Source organism: Cheilinus undulatus, linkage group 21, assembly GCF_018320785.1.
Source record: "Cheilinus undulatus linkage group 21, ASM1832078v1, whole genome shotgun sequence".
Classification (NCBI taxonomy): Eukaryota; Metazoa; Chordata; class Actinopteri; order Labriformes; family Labridae; genus Cheilinus; species Cheilinus undulatus.
In genome coordinates this window covers 8466726-8492212 of record NC_054885.1, presented here as the reverse complement: position 1 = coordinate 8492212, position 25487 = coordinate 8466726, and the positions used below count along the sequence as shown (strand labels likewise).

Below are 25487 nucleotides of genomic sequence, written 5' to 3'. Positions count from 1 at the left end.
TGATATTCCTTTGATTTTGGTTTATACACTTCTTCAAGGATTTGTCTCACAAGGTAACATGTTTTTTTTTTTTCAAGTTTAAAATTGAATCCTTTTTGAACCTTTTTCTAAAGCTTTCAACCATTTAAATTGTCTTCTTTAGAGGTACACTGCATTTGCTTGAAATGAAATCTAAATCTTTTTGCTTTATTCAAGAAACAAGATAGTTATCTAAGGATTTGGAGAAAAAAATTAACTCCTGTTTTTTTTAAAATAATGATATCTAACTAGTTAATTTAGAAAAACAGCTCTAGTTATCAGAATAAATAAGACAATCTGTTAGTTCAGCAAAGTTAGGCCATTTTTTTCTCTTTAACTCTAACTAACTAGGAAAAGCAGCATTTTTTATTTTCAGAAGTGATGGTACACACCTCTACTTCAGTCTTCAGTACAGGAAAAAAAAATCACTCAATTGCAGTCTAAGCATCTTAGCTTGATTCAAAGTACTTTCAAGACTTATTTCATATGATATGAGATATAAATACTGGCTTTAAGTTCAGCTGTAAAACTGGTTTTCAGCACTGACACAGCAAATCAATATCCACTTATTGATGAAGACCCTGAAAAAAGTTAAAAAGGGGTCAGGCACTTAAGTTGAGATTGACAACTCAAGGCTGACAGGCACTGATTAACTGAAAGCAGCTACACAGGAAATGAAGTTTGCATTGAGCATTAGGCAAACCTTTATGGTTTTACTGCTGCTGAGTCTGTGTGTGAACAAGGCAATTGTACACCGTCTGTCTGGGAGGCGGCTAGAATATAACAATCATCTTGGTGGTTAAAATGGAAGAAAGCATCCCGTCTTGGGCCCTAAAAGCTTCAGGAAGTCCTTGCCATCTCTTACCAAACCGTTAAGGTGCAAAAAAAAGAAAAATAAACCACACCTCTCTCTTAGTAGAACATCCACTATGTGTTGGTCACACATAAATCAAAACAGTCTGAACCTTGTTGAGACCAACTCAGTCAGAATATGGTTTAAAAACATTGTGACAAAGGCCACGAGAGAAGATTCCATCAAGACAAGACTCCCCTTAAACAAGGATGGAGGCGGGAAAACAGGAAACCAACTGCAGCACGGGACCAATCAGCTCCCGGGATTGAAATGGACAAGATGGCTCATTACTGGAAAATAAGCATCCGACATCCTTATGCCTTTATCTGGACCCTCACAGCAGCTCTGCTGACACTCAAGTCAATCACAAGTCTCTACAGCTGGACTCGTCAGTGTGGACGAGCTCCAACCAATAGTCTGCATCAGCTCAGTCTCTGCAGCTGTGAGAGGCATCAAAGGTCCAGAGGTTCACAGAGCCTTACAGGCGACACGCAGCGGGGAGTAAGGCAGGTGTAGTGAAGATCATGTCGTTTATAACACGTCTGTATTCAGTCCATGTCTGCCCGTCAGTCAGACGGATCTACAACCACAGCCTTGTGTTCATCTGCGATGAAGCCTTTAGAGGTGTTTGTGTGCACATCCTCCATTTTTGTTTGTATGTGTGTGAGCGTGTGCAAGGGTGTGTAGCGTCCATTCTCCCTCCTGCTCTGTGTTTGAGTCTAAGAGCCCTCACACACACTTCAGACACACATGAAAATGAGGAAGAGGAAGGTGAGCAGAAGGAAAAGCTACGTTTTGGCACCTCCAGAAACCTTGGCATGTGACTGCCCCCCCCCCCCGCCCCCCTCCCATGTCTCAACCACATCCCCCTCCCTCATCCCTTAACTCATATGAAGGGGCCACCAGGCATACCCAGGAAGTTGGGCGCACCCATGGCCATGGGAGGGGGCGCCGTGGAGCTCCAGTGCACCTTCATGTGGTGCCTCAGGTTGGACTTGGACGAGAAGCGTTTGTCGCACTGCTGGCAGGAGAACGGTTTCTCCTTGGTGTGGATGCGACGATGGCAGATGAGCTGGGTGGACACCCGGAACGACTTGCCGCAGTCAGGGCACTGGTAGCGTTTGGGCTCGGTGTGGATACGTCTGTGGTTCTTGAGAGACATTAGATTGGGGAACTCCTTCTGGCAGGAGTTACAAAAGTAGGTCCCAGTTTTGTGACTGTTCTTGTGGTTGAGCAGGGAGCTGGCGTGGCGGTACGAGCGTCCACACTGGTCGCAGACATGCGACTTGACAACCTCACCGTTGCCCTCTCGGCTGCGGGCTTTGGTCATGCTACCAGGGTTGAGTCCTTGCTCTTGCATTAAGGTGAGGTCCAAGCCAGATCCCCAGCCCAGCTCCTGGGAGCCCCCTGGTCGGGGCTGCTGGGGTCTGGGCTGGCGGGGCTGTGGCGTCTGACCATGCGTGATCTCCATGTGGAGCCTGAAACTGGCGTGCGTTGGGAAGGCTCGCTGACAGGACCGGCAGGTCAGCTCCCGCTGCTTCTGGTGGACACGTCGGTGGTTGTAGAGCTGGGAGGAAACACGGAAGGCCTTGCCGCAGTCGTGGCAACGGTGGCGCCGCGTCTCTGAGTGGATACGGCGGTGGTTCTTCAGGGCAAGAAGGTTGGAGTAGGTCTTGAGGCACACGGCACAGTGGTAGATGCCGACAGTGTGGGTGTTCTTGTGGTTAAGGAGGGAGCTGGCATGGCGGTAGGAGCGGCCGCATTGATCACATCTGTGCAGAGACAAACAAGGAAAAAACAACAGGGGAGGACGAGGGGAAGGGGATAGAGGGGAAGAGGGAGAAAAAATAGGAAATTAGTAGCGGAAGATGGTGCTTTTCACTGTTTTTACCGTTCTAATCAAGTTAGTCTTAAGCTACTGGTTACCACTTGTTCTTTAAAATTAAGGATATATTCTAACTGCTCATCTAAGATGTTACACATACAGGTATATGATCTGAAATCCGGCTCAAAGCTTTTAAAGAATACTATAACAAAGTGGTGTACCATTTATTATTATGATTTATAGACATGTCATAGGGGAGAGGACTGCTGAGTGGGAGAAGGGGAAAACGGGACAAACAATGGGGGTTCATGTCGGGAAGTTGGAAGTATCTGCTGCTCCCTGCACTGCACAAATGAACACAAGCTTCAAACAGCTTCTTTTACATCTGAAACTATTTCAAAGACCTTAATTCACAGCCATCTTTGGGTTAATTTGTTGTTTCTCAATGTAAAGATGAAATAACAATAACAAGTGCATTGATAACCACTGCCAAGCCACAGTGTAGTTGCTGTGTTGTATTAATCATGTAAAAATGAGTATTATCTTCTTGACATGTGCAGTGCAGCTAGCTTCAAATACTTCCTAATCTTCCCTGTGAGTTTAGTTTGCCAAGATATCACAATGCAAAAAGCTCCATCATATAGCTGCATATTCTAGTCAAATAACTGGCCAGTAACTAGCACCTATACAGAACAAACAAATCAGACTACAATTCAAATCATGACAAGAGGAAGGAACACACAACATCAAAACTTTATATTTGCCAATATTCTACACACTACGTTTATCTGTGTCAAAGATTTCTGAGAAAACAAAGCATGAAAACAAACATCTGAAAAGAAAAGTTGATTGTTGGCAGACTAAAACAAAAAAAACTGAAGTGTGTTAAATATGCTAACTGAAAGCAAACAGGGTTGACTTATCTGGTCTCTCCACTAATTCAATTTGTCCAAACTTCAGAAAAATCCGAATTCCGGCACGCGTATGGTCCCAAGGAAGCCGGATTGGAGATCATATACCTGTAATAGACATGTAGAGACCTAAATTTATCTTCACTATTTTTTTTTTTCAACTTCGAAGAATCACAAACAACTGACGAGAACTCACGTGTACCGACACTCTTCGCCCTCTCCCGTGGGTGCAGTGGCCTTCCTCCTGACTTCCATGCCTACCTGGTTGTCCCCGCAGCGGTGCCTTGCCAGACCGGATCTCCCCTGGAAACTCTTGCCACAGGTGGGGCAGCCGAAGGGAGTAGCCCCTTCCTCATGGACCTTCTGGTGGTTACGGAGGAACCTGGCTAGACGGAAGGCTTTCCCACAAGTGTGGCAGATGTGCTTCTTCCGCTGCGTGTGGATACGCATGTGGTTGCGTAGTGCCATGTAGTTGGTGTAGGGCTTGTCACAAAAGTTGCACCGGAAGTTGCCCGTCTTGTGGGTGTGCTTGTGGTTTAGCAAGGAGCTTGCATGTTTGTAGGCACAACTGCAAAGATCACAGGCATAGGGTCTCTCATCAGAGTCCATGTCCACTGAGTTTCTCTCCATGCTGATGTTGGTGGAGCTGCTGGTGGAGGAGGACGAAGGCAAGTGCTGGGCAGGGCAGTCGTGGGCTGCAAGCTCGTCAGCTGTGGAAAAGCCTTCACAGCAGCCATCGCATTCAAAGTCCATCTGAGCCCCTGGGCCCTGCGGACCCTTGCAAAGGCCTGCTGTAGTGTGGGTAGCTAGCTGTCTCTGAGTACGAAAGCCCTTTCCGCACTCTTGGCAGTTGTGCTTCTTCTGGGCGAAGTGGAGACGTAGGTGATTTTTCATTGCCAATCTGTTGGGGTATGTTGAGTTGCAGACATTACAGTGATATTCCCCAATTTTGTGAAGGTTTTTGTGGTTGGCTAAACTGCCTGCGTGGCGATATGTTTTCCCACATTCCTCGCAGGAAAAAGGCCGCCGTCCACTTTCAGCTGGGTCAAACTTCTGAGGTCTGGAAGTTCCTGCTGAAGAGTAGGGCTTTTTGAACCCTTGAGGGTTGTATTTTACACCCATTCCCTGGCCCTTTGATGACTCTGCCCTAAGAGTTTGCAACTGTGAGGGGCCAGGCTGTTGGAAGCGGGAACCATTAGGGCCAGTCCTGACAAGACCTTTGGCTCGATGCTCCTCGTGGAGACGGAGGTGGTTGATCAGCTGCTTTTGGATCTTGAAAGCCTTGCCACATTCTTCACACTTGTGCCTGCAGAGGAAGAGGACAAAGACAGTAGTAAACAACTATCAGCTATGGCCTTTCAGTAGACACATCAAATTTTACTGCTAATACTAATACTCATAACATGCATACTTCACAATTCAGAAACTGGAACCAACCTTTTTAGATCAAAGTGGGTCCTTTGGTGGTTCTTGAGAGCCAAGAGGTTGTAGTAGCGTTTCTGGCACACCAAACAACGGAAGACACCAGTCTTATGGGACTTCTTGTGGTTAAGGAGTGAGCAGGGGTGTCTGTAGCCTCGTCCACATTGGTCACACTTGTGTGGCTTGTCACTTTGGTCAACCATAGGCCTACGTGCATCTCCACCAACATCCCGACTTCCTCCAGCTACACCATCTCCAGAAATCCCTTTGGATCCATTAAGGCCCGGCTTGTTCATCGAGTTACCCCGATTCTTACCAGGGCAAAGATGGGTGATCAGGTGGTGACGGTCAGCAAAAAACATACCACAATCAACGCATATGTGGTTCCGAGGACCGTCCATTTTTTCATTGCCGTTAGCTGAACTGCCTGCAATACCAGGCTGCTGTCCGTCTGGTCTTTGAGGGCCATGGATAAGCTGGTGATTCAGGAGGTCCTGCTTTCTAGCAAAGCTCTGTCCGCAGGTGGAGCAGATCATCCTCCATTCCTGCTCCAGATTAGAAGGTCCTGGCCCTGTTGGGTTATTGGCATGGCTACGCAGGTGGCTCCTGAGGGCTCTGAGACTGGCATAGTGGTTGCCACAAACAGAGCACTGATACACTTCTCCATCATCATCGTCCTCTTTATCATTGTTCCCCATTCTTTTGCCTCCAGTTTGGGAGTACTGCCGTTGGCCGTTTCCTTCTTTTAGATTGCTAGTGCTGCCAGCAGGCAGTGGCGTCCCACTTGTGCTGTGGTAGTTCATGTTCCCCATGAAGCCGTTTGACATGTTGCCCTGCTGCTGTGGTGGTGGCGGCTGTGGCTGCTGCTGTTGTTGCTGCTGCTGGCCACGACGGGGACACATGTGGGACTTGATACCAGAAACATCTCCATACATTTCACCACAGTCTGCACATACATGTCTGTCTGCCTGACGGTGGGCCGAGTTGCTCTGGGAAAGTGAGCTGCCATCGAAGCGATCGTGGAACTCAAGTGAGTCCAGGCCACTACTATGGCCTGCGTCTGGTACAAAATGGGCAGCATCACCTAGATTTCCTGGCAGTGATATGGGAGTTGTTGCACCACTGCCTTCCTGGACATAGCTCTGCTGGGAATCCAGGGTTAGAGGCTCTGGGGACAGCCAGTCATTGCTGTCATTACTTAAAGGCTGGTTGGAGCTACGCCCCTTGTGACTTCTTAGGTGACTGTGTAGCGCTGCCAAGTGGGGGTACTGCTTACAGCAAATGGTACACTGATAATGGCCTGTCTGATGGCAGCGTTTGTGGTTGACTAAGCTTCCCGCATGGCGGTAGCTTTTACCACATTCCCCACATTTAAACCGCCGCTCTCCATCATCTGGAGAATTGGCCTGGGGCACACGGCCTCCTGAGGGCGAAGACACAGAACCCTGTGATCCAGAGCTCATTGTGTCTGAGTTGAGGATGGAGTTGTCCTGGCTATGGGAGGCAGGGTGGGGATCATGAGTCAGATAGTGGACTTTCAATGTTTCCAAATCTGGGTGTCCTGCGCCACAATATGCACATGTATAGATGGGATTGTTGACCGGTGGACCCATTATTGGATCATAGGGACCTCTTTTCTCAGTGGGCAGGGGTGGAAGGGGCAAAGGGTCCCCAAGGGTAGGAGTGTACGCTGGGGATCGAACTGCACTTAGATTGTGAGGCATGATGCCAGGGAAGCTGCGTGGCAGTCCTAGGGAAGGAGAGGATGTGTTGTGCAACAGGATGTGCTCCTGAAAGTCTGCTTTGTTTGGCAAAGCTATCTGGCACAAGTGGCAGAAACAGGATGCCGTGTCATCGCTCTGGGATGACTGGGCACCACTGCTGCGCTCCGAGTCATGGAGGCTGCTGCTACTGCTGCTGCTCACCATGGATGCACCGGGGGGCTTGAACTTCGAATGAGTTCTCTCGTGACTATTTAGGGCAGCCAGGTTGCTATATTGTTTAAAACACACCGAGCACTTAAAAGTTCCTTGCTGGTGACACTTTTTGTGGTTCACCAGGCTACCGTGATGCCGGTAGGTTCTGTCACACTGATCGCACTTGAACGGTCTGTCCCAAGCGTCGTCTGATTCAGGGGAGCCTTTTTTTCCGTCGTCTGTCTCGTGGCTTTGTAGGACACTATGTCCCATACCACTATTGTTCAAATGAGAGCGCCCAAACCCCTCAGAGAGTTCTTGGGCGAGGTTATAGTCCCTCTCGTCGTGGGCTGCTTCTTCAGGTACTTCCTCACTCTCTTCTTCTGCGTGTGCACTACTAGGGGACAAAGTATGGATACGAAGGTGGTTCTTCAACGCTACTGCGTTAGGGAGGGTACGAGTACAAACAGGACACTGGAAGGATCCTACTTCATGAGATTTTTTATGATTTGCTAGACTCGCTGCATGCTTGTAAATTCTGCCACACTGTTCACACTCAAATCTTCCTGTCTCTTCCTGCTGATAATGTGCTTTCATATGCTCTAGAAGACTTGGAGTACTCGGACAAACCATATCACATTCTTTACAGGGGAAACCCTTGGCACGACTCATATCATGCATTGCCATAGTACTATAAAGCAAATCAGTTGAAGGGAATCACAGTTCACAACAAAGCGATGAACAGTGATGTAAGGGAGGTGGGGGCTTAGCTCTTCAGCTGGGGGGAGACAGGGGAGCCATCGTCTCCCCAAGAGCCATCTGTGCAGATCCAGCCTTTCAGGTCCCACCCTGGGAGATGGTGGGCCTGCAGGGGTCACACCAGCCAATGAGGTATTACTGTGGAGACAAGAAGAAAAAGAACAGGGTAAGGTATGGCTCAACTTAAACTTCAGCAAAGCATTAATTTGCCTGTTAATCAAGAAAAAATCCACAAAATCAAAGAGCCAGTTATAATACCAGTTATATAGTCTGGCACTTGTCTTTTATTATTTCTACATGGCTCAAAAAAGTTAATAATTAGTGATTGAAAAAGTCAAGTAAAACAACCTGTGTCAACAGCGGCCTTTTTTGTGTTTGCAACGTCAATTTCCAATACAAAACCAATGCAGTCCTGAGCTCTTTTAAAACTGTAACATAGCGTCCAGTTGCAGAAGCTGTAGCTTTAAGTATTGGCCACTGCCTTCCTGCCAGAGCTTTCCCCCAGCATTTTGCCAGATGTGAACAAGAGAAGCTTTGCATTTTGTGTGTTGTATGAACAGTATGTAGGCTGAAGTGAACTGAACTGAAGTGACGAGTAACCACATTAAGCATGATACTAATCTGAAAGAGGAACAAAGGTTGGTGGAGCTAACTGCTAACTTCAGCCACGCTCTACTCAGCATACCATACCTACTGACAAAATGACCATGTGATGAATTTGACTGTTTCCTAAGCACTTTTTTCTCTTTAGACTAGTCAGTTAAATACAACATGAACATTTTAGGGAAACAGCCACCTGGAAACATCATTTCCTATTACTAATTAACTTTACATTTTTGATTAATCATTGAAATCAGCGCCATCACAATTTCCCAGTGCCCAAAGAGGCATCCAGTAAAGTTATTAATGCCCAAACTGTCAATATTTGGAAAAAAGGTTCTTTCAATTAAGTAATTGCTAAAGTAGATGGAATTAGGCTAAATCTATCAATGAATTATCCTGTCATCCAAATGATTAGATGTACACTATTCTCAAAAACTTCACTCCTATGATACTTTTTGGAGCAAAACAGCCCCTTTTCATGATAAATATTAAAATGCTGTAACTTCAGTCCCTGCACCACCTGACAGCAAAATGTATGGCACACCTTTGTTGACAGAGTAAAGAGGACAGGCTGTAAATCCTCTACAGGGTAAACAAACCCCCCACAGCCTCCACCCATCCGCTCCATCAACAATCAAACACGTACAGCAGCCTAGTCTCACAGCAGCTCTAGTGTTCAAAGAGAGTTCACCTGCTTTAAAAAAAACAGTAACTGGAGGAAGAAAGCAGTAGAAGAAACAGAGGATTTAGGAAAAACAGGTAAGGATAAGTAAATGAAATCCAATGGCTAATAGAAGGGTGCGCTACAACAACTTAACTTGTTCCCTTGGAGCAGATTTAAACTTTAAGAAAGTTAAGGATGAAATAAACATTCATGGTTGTTAAAATATAGCTACTGTAAGTCCCAGCAGGACAGTTTTGGTCTCATCTCGAAATTTGTCATTTGACATAAAGAAAAGGATCACTTCAAAAAGTACCGTGGTTTAAATCACTTCAGGTCAGTAAGTATGTTAAGACTGTGAAGACTTTGACTTCACACCATCTACAGTTCAAAATATTATCAAGAGATCCAGAGAATCCGGAGAAATCTCAGCACTGGATGCTCATGATTTTCATGCACTTTGGTGGAACTGCATTAAAAAAAAGTCATGATAATGTACTTGAAATCACTGCATAGGCTTAGGAACACTTCCAGAAATAATTTGCCTGTCAACAGAGTTCATCACACCATCCACAAATGCAAGTTAAAGCTATAACATGCAAAGAAGAAGCCAATACGTGAACACGATCCATCAACACCACTGTCTTCTCTGGACTATAGCACATTTAAAATGGACTGAGGCAAAATGGAAAACTGTTCTGTGGCCATATTAGCCAAAATTTGAAATTCTTTTTGGAAGCAATGGACACTATGTCCTGTGGACCAAAGAGGGACCATCCAGCTAGTTATCCTGGCTCAGTCCTTAAGCCTGCATCCCTGACGGTATGGGGTTGCATTCATGCCTATGGTGTGGACAGCATATACATCTGGAAAGGAACTATCCCGGCTGAAATGTACGCAGAGGTTTTTAAGTGACATATGCTCGGGGAGGCCTTGCATATTCCCGCAAGACATCACTACGTCACATACCGCATCCATCACAACAGCATGGCTTTGCAAAGCACCCCAACTTTTTTGGAAATGGGGCTGTATAATATCATCCAGTTGAGCAAAATATATGACTTCAACTCTAAAGTTCTTCCCTCTCTTTAGGAGTTTATCTTTGCGATTTCTAGCCACCATGTTTTAGATTGCACTTGTTTCACTCAATTTCTGTTTCTGTATTTTTGTGACTGTTCTTCATCACTGTTTCTGTGTATTTAGTTTCATTATGCTGTTACAATGTTCTGGTAATGTTGATGGCATTAAAATCTGAGAAACCATAATGTACTTTTGAGAAAACAGAGAAGTTTGAAATGAAATAAAAAAACTCTTAAAGGTTACATGACATTTAATTCATATTTTCAACAATATTTAGCACAGGCTAAAGCAGCAGCATTAGTGGAAAGTTTATTCTTCTACTAATCTGTTTCTTAGAGAAAGGTTATATGGGAAAAAAGTGACAAGAAATGGAAAAATCCAAACAACAGAAAGATAAGTCAGCTGATCTGAGAGTATCTAAAGGAAAGTTTTCAGTGAAGCTGCTGAAGGTCTAATATTGACTCTCTGCTGTTTGTTCCTGAAACCACGTGATGCTCTGGCAGAGGATGCTGCACCTGCTGACACTGTGAAAAGATGAAGCATAACCCCAGAGAGACGCCAGCCTCCATCACAGCTACAGCACCCTCTACTGGACTCTATGTGGAAAATGATTCAATGAACAAGTCCCTCGTGTTGGTTGTATGGATGTGGACAGGATAAGTCTGATTTTTCCCACATGGAGCTCAGCAGAGTGGAGACAGTTGTAGTAAGCTGGTAGCCAATGACCGGAGCTTGATGCATCAGCAATTGTTTTAAATCCAAATGCATTAATTTGGATATAGTTCAAACGGAAATGTCAAACTTCTTACATAAGAGTTTATAGATTTTTTGTTATTTCTGTCTTTCTGTGTGTCTTTTAGGTTTTTGGCTGCCTGATTGACAAAAAAACAAACATACAATTTGAAACTTGAACCCATTTAGCCTCATGTGTAAAACTTTCTGGGTCACAGAGCTAACTAATTATAATTGTTTAAAACTAAGAAGAGTTAAAAAAAAAATCTTGACAGTGCACAGGGGTATAACTTCGGCCATGGTTCTATCTCTATTAGCCCAGCAGGGTGGATTACATTAACGGACATTTGACTCAAAATGCAAACAGTTTACCATGTTAGCACCTATTGCACAAATTGTGATGACACCAGAACAAAACATGAATATGATAAGAACAAAAATGATGACTGGAGATATGCTTGCATTAACTTTTACAGAATGAAAGAGTGTCATCAAGCCAATGATGTTTGTAGACACTAAAGTAAAAAGCACGATCACAGCTAACAGCTACAAGAGTGGAACAGATGCATGTGGCTTTTCCATCACGGCCTCTGCTCCAGCTGTCCATAACTCTGTTACAGCAGTGTCAGCGTTCATTGTATGACTTAAATCTTTATGACAAGACCAAAACTCTACATTTGTGTGTATACTATAGTTGCACACTGCTTCTCACACCGACAAGTGAGATAAGGGAGGACCAGGCGCACCTACTAATAACAAAAGTTTGAGCCTTTCCCCTTCTTGAATATACAAATAAATTCCAGACTTTTAAAAAATAAAATGCTGGAGATGTTCGTAACATTTCGCCCTTGACAAGAGTCTGTCATTTATTCTGGCACTAGTAAAACATGCTGTTCTCACTGCCCAATCCAAAAATATGATTGTCTTCATTTTCTGCTCTTTAGAGACGCACAAATCAATAATGAGTCTGTTCTTTGACTTCAATGCAGGAAAATTCTCTCCTTTGATGATAAGCGTGAACTATTGTTTCTTTACTGATCGCAGATAGAGAGAGAGAGAGAGAGACGTGGAGAGAGAATGTAAAAAGAGCAGCCTGCAGCGCAGTCGTAGTCAGATTATTTTGCTTTAAAATGACGTAAAGTCATTCAGACCAGACAGAGTAGAAGGATCGAGGAAGGCGGAAAACACTACATCGCCAGCTGTAGACGCGCTTTCAAACGGGTGGCTCGGTTGTGGTGGAAAAGCAAGTCTCCTACTGTGCTGGGCTGCCGTGCAGAGTCAGGCCAAGCCGCGCCACTTAATGGAAAAGCCCCACACATTAGCAACACTTGGGTGGGTCACCTTGATATATATAAGCCACCTGAATACTGTTGTATACAGTTGATGTGCAAGCAAGACATCACTCCAGTGAATTCACAAACTGAAATGCAATGTCTAAGTTAAACACTTAGCTCATAAACATCACCAAAAAAAGCAGAAACTAAAATTAAAATTGCAGTACAGAGAAAATGGGGTGCAGATAGCTGAGCGGTTTGGCCACAACCCAAGTTCAGGTCCCCTTGTTCCATGTTCCTCTGTTTCCAACTCTATCTACTGTCCTTCTCTCTAAATAAAAGCATAAAATAGCCCCAAATCAAATCTGATGAGTAGCACAACACAGAAGATAGGGTGAGCCAACAGCAGGTCTGTGTGTTTAATTCTAATGAAAAATATAATCAGCAAGTGCAAAAACTAATGTCAAATCTGATCTTTAATTTCAATAAATTCCAGTGACAGAACAAATATGCAGTCAAAATAAGGCCATAAAAATAAGAACTTTGAAAGCAATAATAAGGTTTCTACTATTGTTACGTATTTAAAGCAGTGAGGTCTGCAGAGCTTCACTATGAAATACAGCAAACACTCACAGGGTCAGATCAACACAGGGATCAGATCAATAGCTCCTTAAGGACCAGAGGTGATTAAAGTGAGTCGATGCCTGTGACAGTTTTAACAGGCTAATCTGTAATCTGTCACAGACTACAGCAGGCAGCCATGTTAATCTGCACAAACCTCACACACCGCGCATCTCAACAGGATTCACACAAACACAGAGGGCTTGAAGACGACTGTGAAGACTGACTCATGACTCAATCTGAGGCAGGTAAATGTGAGACTATCTCTACCCTGCACAGGTGGATTTAATGCTTCAATCATACAGCGGGACAGAGCATCACTGTATATGTGAATGTTTTGTGTTCTCTTTGCAGTGTGTTGTTGTGGAAGGGTTTTGAAGAAACATGCAAATAATGCAAACGGAAATAAAACAGATACAGGAAGAATGAAGCAAAGTGTATAAGCAAAGCTAGATAAGGAGACAGGAAAACGAATGCGAGAGAGGAAGGGAGCAGTCAGGGAGGGTGGGGGAGGGGTGGTCGCCTGCTCAGGTTTAAAACGGAGGATGAAAAAAGGGGCAGAGGGAGGAGGGAAAAAAAGGAAAGCAGTGGAAAATAAAGGTGTGGAGGCGGATTTGATTGGCGGGGGAGGGAAATGTTGCAGGGGTTGGGGGGAGGAGGGATGGGGGGAACACACACAGACATGCTGACGAGCTGTGGTGTGACAGGTGGGAGGAAGATAAGACCAGGTATGAGCACAGGTGATAGGCCTGTTATTGGTAGAAACATCTCTACAACCAATGAGAGTAGAGCCTCACAAGATTAAAATCTAGATTTTTTTTAACGGGATCTGGTCTGGGGGGAAATCTGAGTTACATGATGTACAGATTACAGTGAGTTTGACATATCTTTAGTCAAAAGCAGCAGCTATTTTCAGGTTTTTTAACCTAAATCTAGGACTTAAAGTGGTAAAAGTACAGAATTATAAAGATTAAATGAAAGCAAAGTCTAAAAATAAAAAACAGCCTTGCTAATAAGGGTTTCAGTCAAACCTAGGCAGTTTATTTAAATTTTAAGATCTATTGATATGATTTCATAAAAGATAAAGGATAAGACATTCTGGTTTTTAACATGTTGATTTGAAAAAAATTCTGTATCCTGTTGAACCAGCTTTGAACCTAGTTAAGTTATGAGCACCATAGATGCAAGGTTCATCTTAACTAAATTTAGCACAAAAAGTAAGGAAATTGGCTGTGTTTAGTCCGTCCTGGATTGTCTGGGCAGAGAGCCGGCGGCCATATCGTCCTGCAAACCTCGACTGCAAATCTGTAGAAGAAAGCCGACGGTTTCTAGGTGCTGACCGGGTGTCAAAATAAGAGTCAGTAGCAAAAGCAGAATAAGCTGTGTGACATTGGCAGAGAGGATTTGGCAAATTTTTCATGGGCGCAACCCACAAACTCAACTCTGCTGCTGATCACACAAATACATATTCCTTACAGATGTGGCACCATTTAAAATGGAAACAAACAGGTTTTGCAACTGTATAAGATTCACAGCCAAGAAACAAACAAACCAAGAAATGATCTACCAAACACAAATGTACTTACTTTTTGTGCTAATTTCAATTGAGCTAAATGTCCAAACAAACCAAAATACTGTCTTTGCTATGATGTTTTTACTTTAGTGTTTGTTACACGGCTACCTCTCATGTCAAAATTGGGAGTGTAAAAGGTCAAAATATGATATAAAAAGTAAAAATTATTAATTTAAAATGTCAAAATATGAGAAAAGAATTGAAATCATATATTTTAAAGTCAAAATATGGGATTAAAAAGCTAAAGTAAAGAGTTGAAAATGTCACAATATGACTTGAAGTTTAAATTTGGGAATCTAAAAGATAAATATGTGATATATTAAGTCCAAAGTAGGAGTTAGAATGGTCAAAGCATGAAATGAAAAGTCAATATCATAAGTCTGAGTCATAATCTTGAGATGCAAAATTGAAAATATGAAATAAAACACAAATTACCTCCCCTCCCCCACATTCTTGACTTTATATGAAATATTTCTTACTCTTTACTTTTTCAGATTTTTATGGCTTAACAAGGATATTTTAAATAATCAAGTTGAAGTTTACATTATTATACTGGAGAAAATCTGCAGACCTCATACTGGTGGGCCAGTAATAATACAAATATGATATGATCTTGTGGACTGGATATAATTGTTCCAGGGGCTGGATTTGGCCCCCGGGGCTTGAGTTTGACACCTGTGGTTTAGCTGATTTGGCAGTAGTCTTGCCCTCATGTTTGTCATGTTTTTGCAGTATTTTATTTCCATGTAGCACTTCTTGAAGGCCCCATGTGTCATGTCCATCTCATTCATGCCTTGCTCGCATTCCTAATGTCCTTCCCCTGGTGCTGCCGTGTTTGTTGTACTTTCTCCTGCTCCATGACCGTCACCTCTGCCAACCTCACTGGACAAACAATTGATTTTATTTTTCCATTATCGTAGACTTAAGTTCATGTAAGCAAGCAATTAATTTGAAAAAAAAAAATCATACTTGGTGGATGAGACAATACGCTATATGACCAAAAAAAATATTGTGATACTATGATGTATCGATTTTTTCTCCCACCCCTAATGCCAACAGCTGAAAATAACGTATGCTAACTGCTATTAATCCTTAAACAGATGCAAAAGAGCCTGCAACATATGACAAAGAATCATGCTCAGGTGATGTAGCCTAAAACCTGAACGTAGAGCCAGCCTAAATATTGGGTTGTGAAATCGACAATAACTCCAGATAATTTAATGGTGGGTGGCAGAAATTATCTCTGCTCATGGGAAAACAAAAGCGTAATCGATCAGAGAACAAACAGCGAACACAAAACAGTGGGTAAAACCCTCAGCTACTCATCATTCTCCGAGTTATCCCACCTTTTAAAACTATCACCAAGACAACAATAAAGGATTCCACTCCTAATTGGAGGTATGTGTAATATTTAAGTTGTTTAAACCATCTCAGCTAGAGCAACAGCTTAAATGCAAGAGGAAGGTAAATCAATCATAAAAACTAGATTGCAGATGCTGATATTTGCATTTGGCTAATTATGAGTATTGGCATCTTATTTCAACCAAAACAGGAGAAACTTTGGCTCCACTGCAAGGTGCACCTTCTCCTCTAGCTCTATTTTCACCCTCACCAAATGTCCTGCGTACACACAGTCTGGTTGGCTATATGTCACTTCTACCAGCTAATTAACACTTAAGCGTGGGTGTGAATGTCATCACTTCCTGTTTTTCTGCCACTTCTATGTTGCTCTGTTGTTGTTGCTCTCTGTTTCTCATGCTGATAGACCAATGGCTACATTTTTCCCTTCATTTTTGATCATGCAATTCTACTTTTGCCTCATTGAGTACATTTTGTACTTCATAATAAAAATCAGTTATCGGTCTCATGAAACACAAATAATCTGTATCGTATCGGCACCAAAAAAACAGTATCCATCGACCCCTCGTTTTTAGGGATGCACAATAGTGGATTTTTGCCGATATTTACAGATTCATTTTAGTCAATAGCAATATCGATAGTTAAATATGTTTTACATAACTAAAATTTCAGTCCTTCGTACACAATTTTAGGTTTGAGGATGAAAAAAGAAAGCCTAAAACTCCACTAATTTATCAATATACATGGCCAAATTTTACAGCTGATAGGCTATATGCTAATATGCACGGCCAAAATATCAGATGTAAATATCAGCAGAAATGTTTATATCTGCCGATATCTGTCCAATAATATATGGTGCATTGTTTTATGTTATCTCGACATGTCTCAACTGCTGACTTTCCGCAGTCTTCCTCAGAAGAGTCACATGATGTTGCACCTGCAAAGATCAGCTGATAAGACACGCCCTACCAACATCACATGACTCTTCTACGGAAAACTGCAGAAAGTCAGCAGTCGAAACCTGTCAAGGTAACTAAAAACCACCTGTTGGCAAAAAGAACACACAGAAGCAAACTCGATCATGTTTGAACTTACACTTAGCTGGTACAACCCATCGCAGGGCTTTTGTTCAGTAAGTTTGCAATAAGAACCCTTCACAGTAATATGCCATTTGGCCACAAGATAATCTGTTTGCAATGTTCATCTTTGTGTGCTAGTTCATAGCAAATGCTAACTCGAAACAGATTACAGAGCAGCAGGTCTACACTGTATTATTTATGAAGACCCAACATTAGTCTGCCATGAGATCAACACTACGAAACATTCATCAAAATTTCCATGGCAGGGAAAACCTTCCTTTCAACAGGCAGAAACTTTGAGCAGACCCAGACTCATCTGGGCTAGATAGAGGGAGCGAGAGAAAAGCTGATGCAGGAACAGGAAAGAGGGGGGTGCAGAAGGGAGAAAACAAGCAGAGAAATAAGATGAATTTATGGATTTCTTTGCCATAAATCTGTATCCAACCCTTCCTAAATACCAGCTAGGCAAAGACATCTCTGATATCAAAGGGACTAAAAGATTAAATCAAAAATACTAATATTCAGACATGATTTCTGTCCTCTGTTTCCCAGCCCTTCTTTCAATCATTAAATATTTAAGGAGGATGAGATTATCCATAAAATCCCATATGGAGGACTGTCCACTTTCAAGGCCTTGAAACAGCCAATCAGCAACAGTCAGTTCCTACTAGAATAAGGATACTTCAGTGTGCTTTTTTGTAGGGATTGCAGATCTGCAATGATTTGCCTGTTACTCTACAAATCCCATAAAATAAAATGAATCAGCAAAGAATTTCATTATGATTCCACGAAACACAATATCTATTAGTTCTGGGAGGGTTGTGGCATAAACAAAGTATAGAAAATCAGGCTCCATTCTAGGAATTAGAAAGGAAAAACAGTGCTAAAAGGACTGGTATGGTTAGTTTGTCCAGAAATTGGAATAACAAGATCACATTTTGTTAAAAACTGTGGAAATATCAGCAAAAAGTAACATCTACGTCAGTCTCCGACTCCTGTTAGTTTACATGATAGTGGGTATTGCTAGGCTACATCCAAAACCAACTGGACCTGGTTGGAATTCCTGGAGACATTTTAGCTCCCTTTTGAAAGGCTTCTTCAGTTCAGCTTTTAGGATTGAAAGAGCCTGAGCAAGACTTCCAGACCACGCTGGAACGACCTGACAAAGGTTAACTGACCTTGACGAGAAAGTCAGACGAAGAAACCGACAGGACATGAGACCAGCTTGACAGGGCAGGAAAACCTGACCTTGAATTCAAAAGGCCAAAAATACAACTAACCTGGTAAAATGCAAGACCAAGTAACACAGTAATAGTTACTGGATAACAAAATTGACCGTCCTATAAAACAAGGATTACACTGCCCACTAGGTATGGACAGTAAGGATGTAAACCTCAATCATGACTTTTTTTGCTGATTTTAGCTGTAAGTTATATCTCTGTTTTTCTGGTAGGGAAATGTATAAAACCAAATTCAGTTTCAAGCCAAATCAACGTACCTAAAAAACAAAATGTCACAAAAGCACTTTTAATAACAACCTGCTGCACAATATCAACATGTGCATGAAATATGACAAAAAAAACAGCTGTTTTTGAAATTAAATTATATTGTTCCTTAAATAAAATGATAGTTCCCTTTATCAATAGATTGCATTGTGATGAAAAAGCTTATTACTATGAGTGTTTTTTACCATCTTTTACTGAGAATTAGGCATCTGACATCTAAGTCTTGTTTTCTTTCGAATAACCATGAACATGAAATAAATCAAAACGAAACTACCTGGAAGTAGGACTTTGCCAAGAGGCCAGAAGCTTCTTGACAGGGAATACAAAACCAAAAACTATTTCAAATACAACCAGGCCTAGACTACTTGACCAGGGTCTCCTGGACTGAAACACGTAGCTCAAGATTATTAGATCAGAACAATCAGACCTACACTCTCTGATTTTGACAACAACTAGACCACCACAAAGCGACTACTAGACTGGGACTACCTGGAAGACTACCTGATTGAACTATTTAACAGAGACTACCAGGAAATGGTTTTCAAGGGATAAAGCAGACACTTCCCATTAAAGACCACCATGCTACGAACTTACAAGGCTGAGTCTACTTGATCAACAGAAAACCAGGGCCAAGAAAAACCAAAACTACAAGGCAAAGCCTACTCTGTCAAGGGACTACCAGGGGCCAAATCCAGTTAGTTCTTGGAAAAGGCCACTAAGTTTTACTTGGTTTGAGCAAAGCTATCAGATAAAAAAAACAGCCAGATAACAGAAGATAGACTATGCTCTCAGATCAAGCTTATACACCACCTACTGTCCACGCCAAATTCACACATTGATGGAGGAGGCTTCATATTCAGACGCATCAGTGGGAAGAAAAGTGGGCTAAAGTGTCTTGCCTAAGGACATTTGACTGTTGCAGTTGGAGTTGACTTTCCGGTTGTGGCACAACCGATTCTACCTATGGAGCTACAGTTACCCTACAGTTTAGAGAAAGGCAGATCTAGACCTAGAAACTTGACAGAAACTACAAGACAGAGACTACCTGACCAAGACAAGACCACCAGGCCTGATAGGTTCCATCAAGCAGACGCGTCTTAACAAAGACAACCAGCAAATCTAACCAGGTGGCGACAAGTTGACCCACAGACCACCAAGCAGATGCTACTCAACCAAAACTACCACACAAAGGTTACTTCTATCTGACAAAGACAACCAGACCACAAAATCCAAGCAAGGCTTGCTAGACTAACGAATACCTGGCCGAGAACTACTAAACCAAGACAATCACACATCCACAATCAGTAAAGGTTAGTAAGGCCAGCAGACACTGAAACACTTGGTTCTTTCAAGGGTCACTTGAAGTTTGAAGCTTGAAGTTTCTGAAAGAAATTCCTCAATAAGGAGCTTTCTCAAGAACCACTCAAGGATCACAAAAATGTCCCTAAAGACTCATGCAATCACCGAAAAATAAAGGGTAAATTTGAGAATGAAATCAGTGAATCAAAAATGTTTTAATAGTCTTTAATGACCCATCATTAAAGACTCAAATCATAATGACCTTCCTGATTTGTGGCTTAATTTTCCAGTGAGAACTGCTATGCTATGCAAAAATCTCTCAAACAAATTCAGGCAATTCCTCTTAAAACAAAGGGTTTTATCTTAAGGTAAATTTCTACTATGATAAAAACCACTTCATGCTGCTTAAACCCATACTTTCACTTTTCTAAATGCTACTACTTTAGCACACAGATCATCAAAAAATACAGTTGGGAGCAAATGTATATGCTACTTATTGCAGTAAGTCTGCAGTGACTTTCTGCTGCAGCAGCAACAAGCAGAGTGAAGAGGTGCAGAGATGGTGAAGGAAAGTAAAGAAGCAGTCAGGATAAACATGAAGGAGGGGCAGAACCTGGGCAGATGTTTGATGTGAAGCTGCACAATGAGGAACCAAACAGCAGAGGCACTGAAGAATGTGAGACGCCGTTAAAACATCAAACATGCCGCTTCTTCTCCACCACAGCTTTAAACTGAACAAATGCCTCTGACAACTAATCAGTCAGGTTGATTTTAATCTATAACCACTTTACAGTAAACTTCACATAAGTCAACTTGCAATTCAACATTAAATGGAGGTAACAGCTTTTGCTATTATACTTGAAAATCACTCCTTAGCTTGTTTTCCTTGTGAAAACTTTCTTCAAACAGGGAAGAGTAGTCTACTTGATTTTTGTTAGTCAATATTTAGTCAATAGTTAAAAGAACACCCTTATTTATTGTTTGATCCCATTAAAATCAATACACTTACTCTTAGGGATGCATGATATATGATTTTTACCGATCTCTGATGTGCCGATATACAGATTCATTTTAGCTGATATCGATATTTAATATGCTTTTCGGACAAGAAATTTCAGTCCTCTTAGACACACTGTTCGGTTTGAGGATGGCCAAGGAAACAAACTTTAGGCCTTATTAAACACATTGAAGTTTAAAGAATGAGGATAAATAAAGAAAAAGACCTCAACTGACATAGGTCTGTTGGTTCAGCCTCAAACTCCCTGAATATTTTAGTATATATGGACAAAATTTACAGTCGATGTATGCTGAAATTTACAGGCAAAACATTGGATGTAAATACCGGCGGAAATTTGCAGATGCGATACCAGATTGATAACATCGTGCATCCCTACTTACTCTTTTTTATACTGGCTAGTTGTTCATTTTTGAGATTAACTGATTATTAAGCCTTGGCTTTAAATTTACAAGGCTGTCCAAGTGTAATGAATATTAACAGAGGTAACATCACCGGTATTGGGTCGTTTTTAGTTTGTAATAACTTCTCAACCTTGTAAATTTAGACATGTATCAACAGTAAAATTAGGGTGATATTGTTTTAAGACTTCAACAATACCGACAATTTCCCTTACATTTGGCTATGAAAACCAATTAGCATTCTCTTCCAGAGAAAATCATCTTTGATTCAGCACTTTGGTGAAGTAGATGCCAGCATTACAATGACTGGAGGAAAAGTTCATTTTTCTGTGGTTTAATTCAAGATGTGAAACCTCCATATATTCTAGACAACATCATCATAAAGTGAAATATTTCAAGACTTTTTTGTTTTAATGTTGATGATTACAGCTTACAGTTCACAAAACACCAGTCCAAAAGAGGATTTATAATAGAGAAATGTTGACCTTCTAGAAAATTGTGCTCATTGATGCACTCAGTTCTTGGGTGAAACTTTTGCACAAGTTCCTGCTTCTATGCAATGTGGCATGAAGCCAATCAGCCTGTGGCACTGCTGGGGTGTTGTGAAGCTCAGGTTGCTCTGGTAGCAGCCTTCAGCTCGTCTGGTGTCTCTAATCTTCCTCTTAACATTTCTCCAGAGATTCTCTATGGGGTTCAAGTCAGAGCAGTTGGATGGCCAATCAAAAACAGTACTCCCATGGTCAGGAGACCAGTGTTTGGTAGTTTTGGCTTCACTGTGGGCAGATGCCAAGCTCTGTTGGCAAAGGAGATCAGTATCTCCATAAAAGTTCTCAGCAGATGGAATCCTCTGAAGGCTAAGCTCCACCCTGCTGCTTGTCCATATTTTCCCTTCAGTCAACTTCCCATGAATATGATTTGATACAGCCTCTGTGAACAGCCTGTCCTTTCAGCAGTGACCTTCTGCAGCTTACCCTCCTTGTGAGGATGACAATGATTGTCCTTTGGACAACAGTGAAGTCAGCAGTCTCCCCCATGATGGTGGTTATGTGTACTGAACCAGACTGAGAGAGTGAAGGCTCAGGAAACCTTATAAAGTAGACTTTCTTTAATAATCTAATATTTTTCGATAGTGAATTTTACTGAGCTGTAAGCATCAGGATCAAAACAATAGTCTTGAAAGGTTTCCCTTCATTTGATTTTATTCTATAATAAGAAAATTAAACTTTCTGAAGTAAATTATTTTCTACTTTTTAGATGCACCTGTACCAGGCATGTATAGTAGAAAAAATCATGATTTTGAGCGTCCAGCAGTCCTGCATAAAAGGCAGTAAAACTAACATTTCAATAATAGTTTTGTTCCATTGAAATCAACACTGCCTCTCTGTTCTGTTTCTAGTACTGTAAAACAATATCTCACTGTGGATCAATACTGTGCTGAGATATAATTAGAATGAGACATTAATAATCCGGCACAGATTTTCCAAATGAAGCCTCTCATTCATAAACAGATTTGACTTGTTCCTCTCTGCAGCAGCCAATCAAAATCCTTTCTCCTTTTTGCTTCAGCTCCTTTTTCTTCCTCTGAGCCGCAGATAATGTAAACAAACCGAGCCTGCGCTCCAAAACGCGCCTGGTTCATTAAAACTGCGCTTTATTCACAAACACAGCCGGGTGTGTTTGTCTGTGTGTGGTCTAAGGTAGCTCGGATCCAAACCTGGTCCCCTACCTGCACACATAACCCGGGATTCTTTCTCACATGCGTTGCCTTGAATCCTGTTGCAGCCTTTTAAACCCCTCAAAACTCTTTAACCGTAATCTGCATTTTACTTTCCTTTATTACAGTGATGTTTGGCTCACAAACGGCCGCTGCAGCCGCAGCACGGCTCCCTGACCTTGGCCCGTCTCCTCCTGCTCGGGGATCAGCCCCAGCATGAATTTATCGGGACAAAAGCGGCGTTTCACCACCGACACACGGCCGACATTTCCTTCGGCCGACTCCCCAATTTAACCGGGGATGCGACACCCGAGCCCGGTCAGCCGCAGAGCGAAGCACGGGGAATACCGTTGACAGATTAAAAAAAAAATATGCAGAGGTTGCAGTTTATTGCCGACATGATGCTACCAGCAGAGCGGGGACAACACCTACAGTCAGCCCACTTTCGCTGAGACCCCATCTCCATCGGAAAATGGCTTTCGAGCAGCAAGCCATTTTCCCCATGCTAACGGGCTAGCTCCGTTTCAGCCCCACAAACAACCATGCTACTCTGTTAGCTACAATAAAAGCCACATGAGGAGTGAAGTTAAGGGAAGCAGCGCCCAACAAAGCTAAAATTACCATGCCAGGTCAAGGCTTTCATTAAATAGTTGAAATTAGGTGAAAGAGTGACGAATACACGGCAAGGCTAATGCTAACAGCGGCGCTTGCTAGTTAGCAACCCCCCGCGATGATAGAAAGGGGGTAAAACGGAAGTTCAAAACAACACAGTGATAAACAAAACAACACAAACACGGACGTGCATGAGTCATTGCAGCTCTATAAATGATTTCTACGTGGAGCAATTCAAGGCTTTCCCGCAGTAAAAAGTGACGCCGCTGCATGAGCTCACACTGGTTAGCATTCGAGCTTAGCAACCCGAGGCTAGCCCGGAGCTACACAAAGATCTCGACAAACACACCGCGGCCCCCTTTGATGGAAAAACCTCGTTTTTCTGCCGTTTATCCGCTGCACACTTACCCCTCAGTCGGCCTCTGCGCCCACAGCGTGAACAATGCACGGCGTGGCGATGCAAAATATGCACCTTTCACGGATTAGGCATGATGATTTATTTTTCCTCCCCCTCTTCTACCACCGACTTTTGGTTCTTGGTTCTTTCCCCCTACCGCCGCTCCGACAGCATACTTCCTGCCGCTGCCGCTGCTAGCCGCGCGGAGCCCGAGCGCACACGTTTACGCGTCATCATGCGCAGGATGAAAAACAGCAGCGAGAAAAGCCCTTTTGGGTGGTATTTTCGGGCTCATTATACACTTAAAAACCTCTTTATCACCCCTAGTGCTCATTTGTGACATTTGCGGTCATTATATTGCAAAGAAACGAAACAGAACTAGAGCTACCCGGCCTGCAAAACGAGCCGAGCCGTGCCAGGATAGGGCAAATGACACCCCGAGGTCATTTAATCAGCTCCCATTCTGCGCTGACACACATGTTTATCCTGTGCTGGAAGCTGCCTGAGGTGGAAGAAGTACAAGAGTATTGTACTCAAGTAAAAGTACTGTTACTTTGGTTAAAATTTGCTTAGGTAAAGTAAGATAAGTGGTCTATAAATGTAATCAGTTAATGGTAAAAACAAAGTAATGAAAGTTTACGCAAAGTACAAAGTCTGGTGACTCCTCGGTGACTCCCAAGCCCAGGGGTCAGAACAAGTGCAATAAGATACTGTGGTCCACCGTGTCAAAGGCCTTCAAGGAGTCTAAAAAGAAACAGACAACACTGTTTCTGGTCTAAGGCCTCAAGATTCAAAACTTTCATGGCAGCAGTGGTAGTGTTTATTTTACAGCAAAGGTGTGATTTAACCTGGACGACCTGGTTGGAGATTCATACTCTAATGTTGTTACTGCAGAAAGGAAAAATCCTACTTTACAACTCCTCAGCAGCTAGTAAACTTTAAATGAAACACTTTTACTTGAGTAGATATTGGCCTGTATTTTAATTCCACTCAAGTAAATTTTGACCAAAGTATCTGTACTTTTACTTGAGTACAATATTCTTCTATCTTTTCCACATCTGGCTGCAAGGTCCATGTACAGAGTCCAAGCTTCCTGCAAAGGCTGGAAATGTACAAGTCCAGTGAGTTGGATGTACAGAAATTTTAATGCATAAATATGAGTTACCGTAACTCAAAGCCACACAAATAATGATAAAACAAAAAGAACTTAAAAAAAAAGCTCATTTTACAAAAAAGTGTTTTCAGCATTTCAAGTCCTTAATTGCCTGAATTAATTTGAAATAAAAACACAATTTTTCTGAAAATAAAACAATTGTTTCTGTTTTCATTATTAAATGTATTTTTCTTTCTTTAGTGTGGCATTAACTGGTAATCAATTAACTGGTAATAATAATTATTATTAATTTTTTTTTTTTTTGAAAATATTGTAATATCTCTTGTTACTTGTTAGAGCTTTTTTTGACAACTGTAAATATAATCATAAATGATGGCAACTTTTAGTCTGGTAAAGCACTGAAAATGCTTTAAACATGATAATTTTACAATGATTGAACCTCCTCCTGTGTGCTTATATGACAACCTTACATTCTGGTTTTCGTACAAGTAATAATTTCTACTTTTAGAATTTTATTTTAAAAATTTTCTGGAATTTCAGTCAGAGCCTAAGTGATTGACTTGAAATACTGGAACAATTTTTTAAGAAATTTTCAGGAATTTTCGTGGCTATTTTTGGGAGTATATCCTGGGGAAAAAAATTGTATTTTCATGGAAATTTGGGGATATTTTTGTATATTTTTGAGAGTTTCAGTGAAGTTTTTTTCAGTGAAATGTTTTAGTATTTTCATGTGAACTTGAGATT

At 42.0% G+C, this 25487-nt stretch overlaps 1 protein-coding gene across 2 annotated transcripts; it reads right to left on the bottom strand.

The window, feature by feature from the left end:
* Positions 1 to 1755: 1755 nt before the first annotated feature.
* si:dkey-89b17.4 (zinc finger protein 646) lies at positions 1756 to 23792 on the bottom strand. 2 transcript variants are annotated; one of them, XM_041778274.1, is made up of 5 exons: positions 23641 to 23792; positions 5045 to 7842; positions 3804 to 4913; positions 3620 to 3715; positions 2517 to 2645 (listed from the first exon to the last, which is right to left on the bottom strand). In XM_041778274.1, the coding sequence occupies exons 2-4, from the start codon at positions 7630 to 7632 to the stop codon at positions 3637 to 3639; spliced, it is 3777 nt and encodes a 1258-aa protein (XP_041634208.1). In that variant the 5' UTR covers positions 7633 to 7842; positions 23641 to 23792; the 3' UTR covers positions 2517 to 2645; positions 3620 to 3636. The 2 variants fall into 2 exon arrangements, with proteins under 2 accessions (XP_041634207.1, XP_041634208.1); XM_041778273.1 differs by lacking the exon at positions 3620 to 3715 and having other exon boundaries at positions 1756 to 2643.
* Positions 23793 to 25487: the final 1695 nt, after the last annotated feature.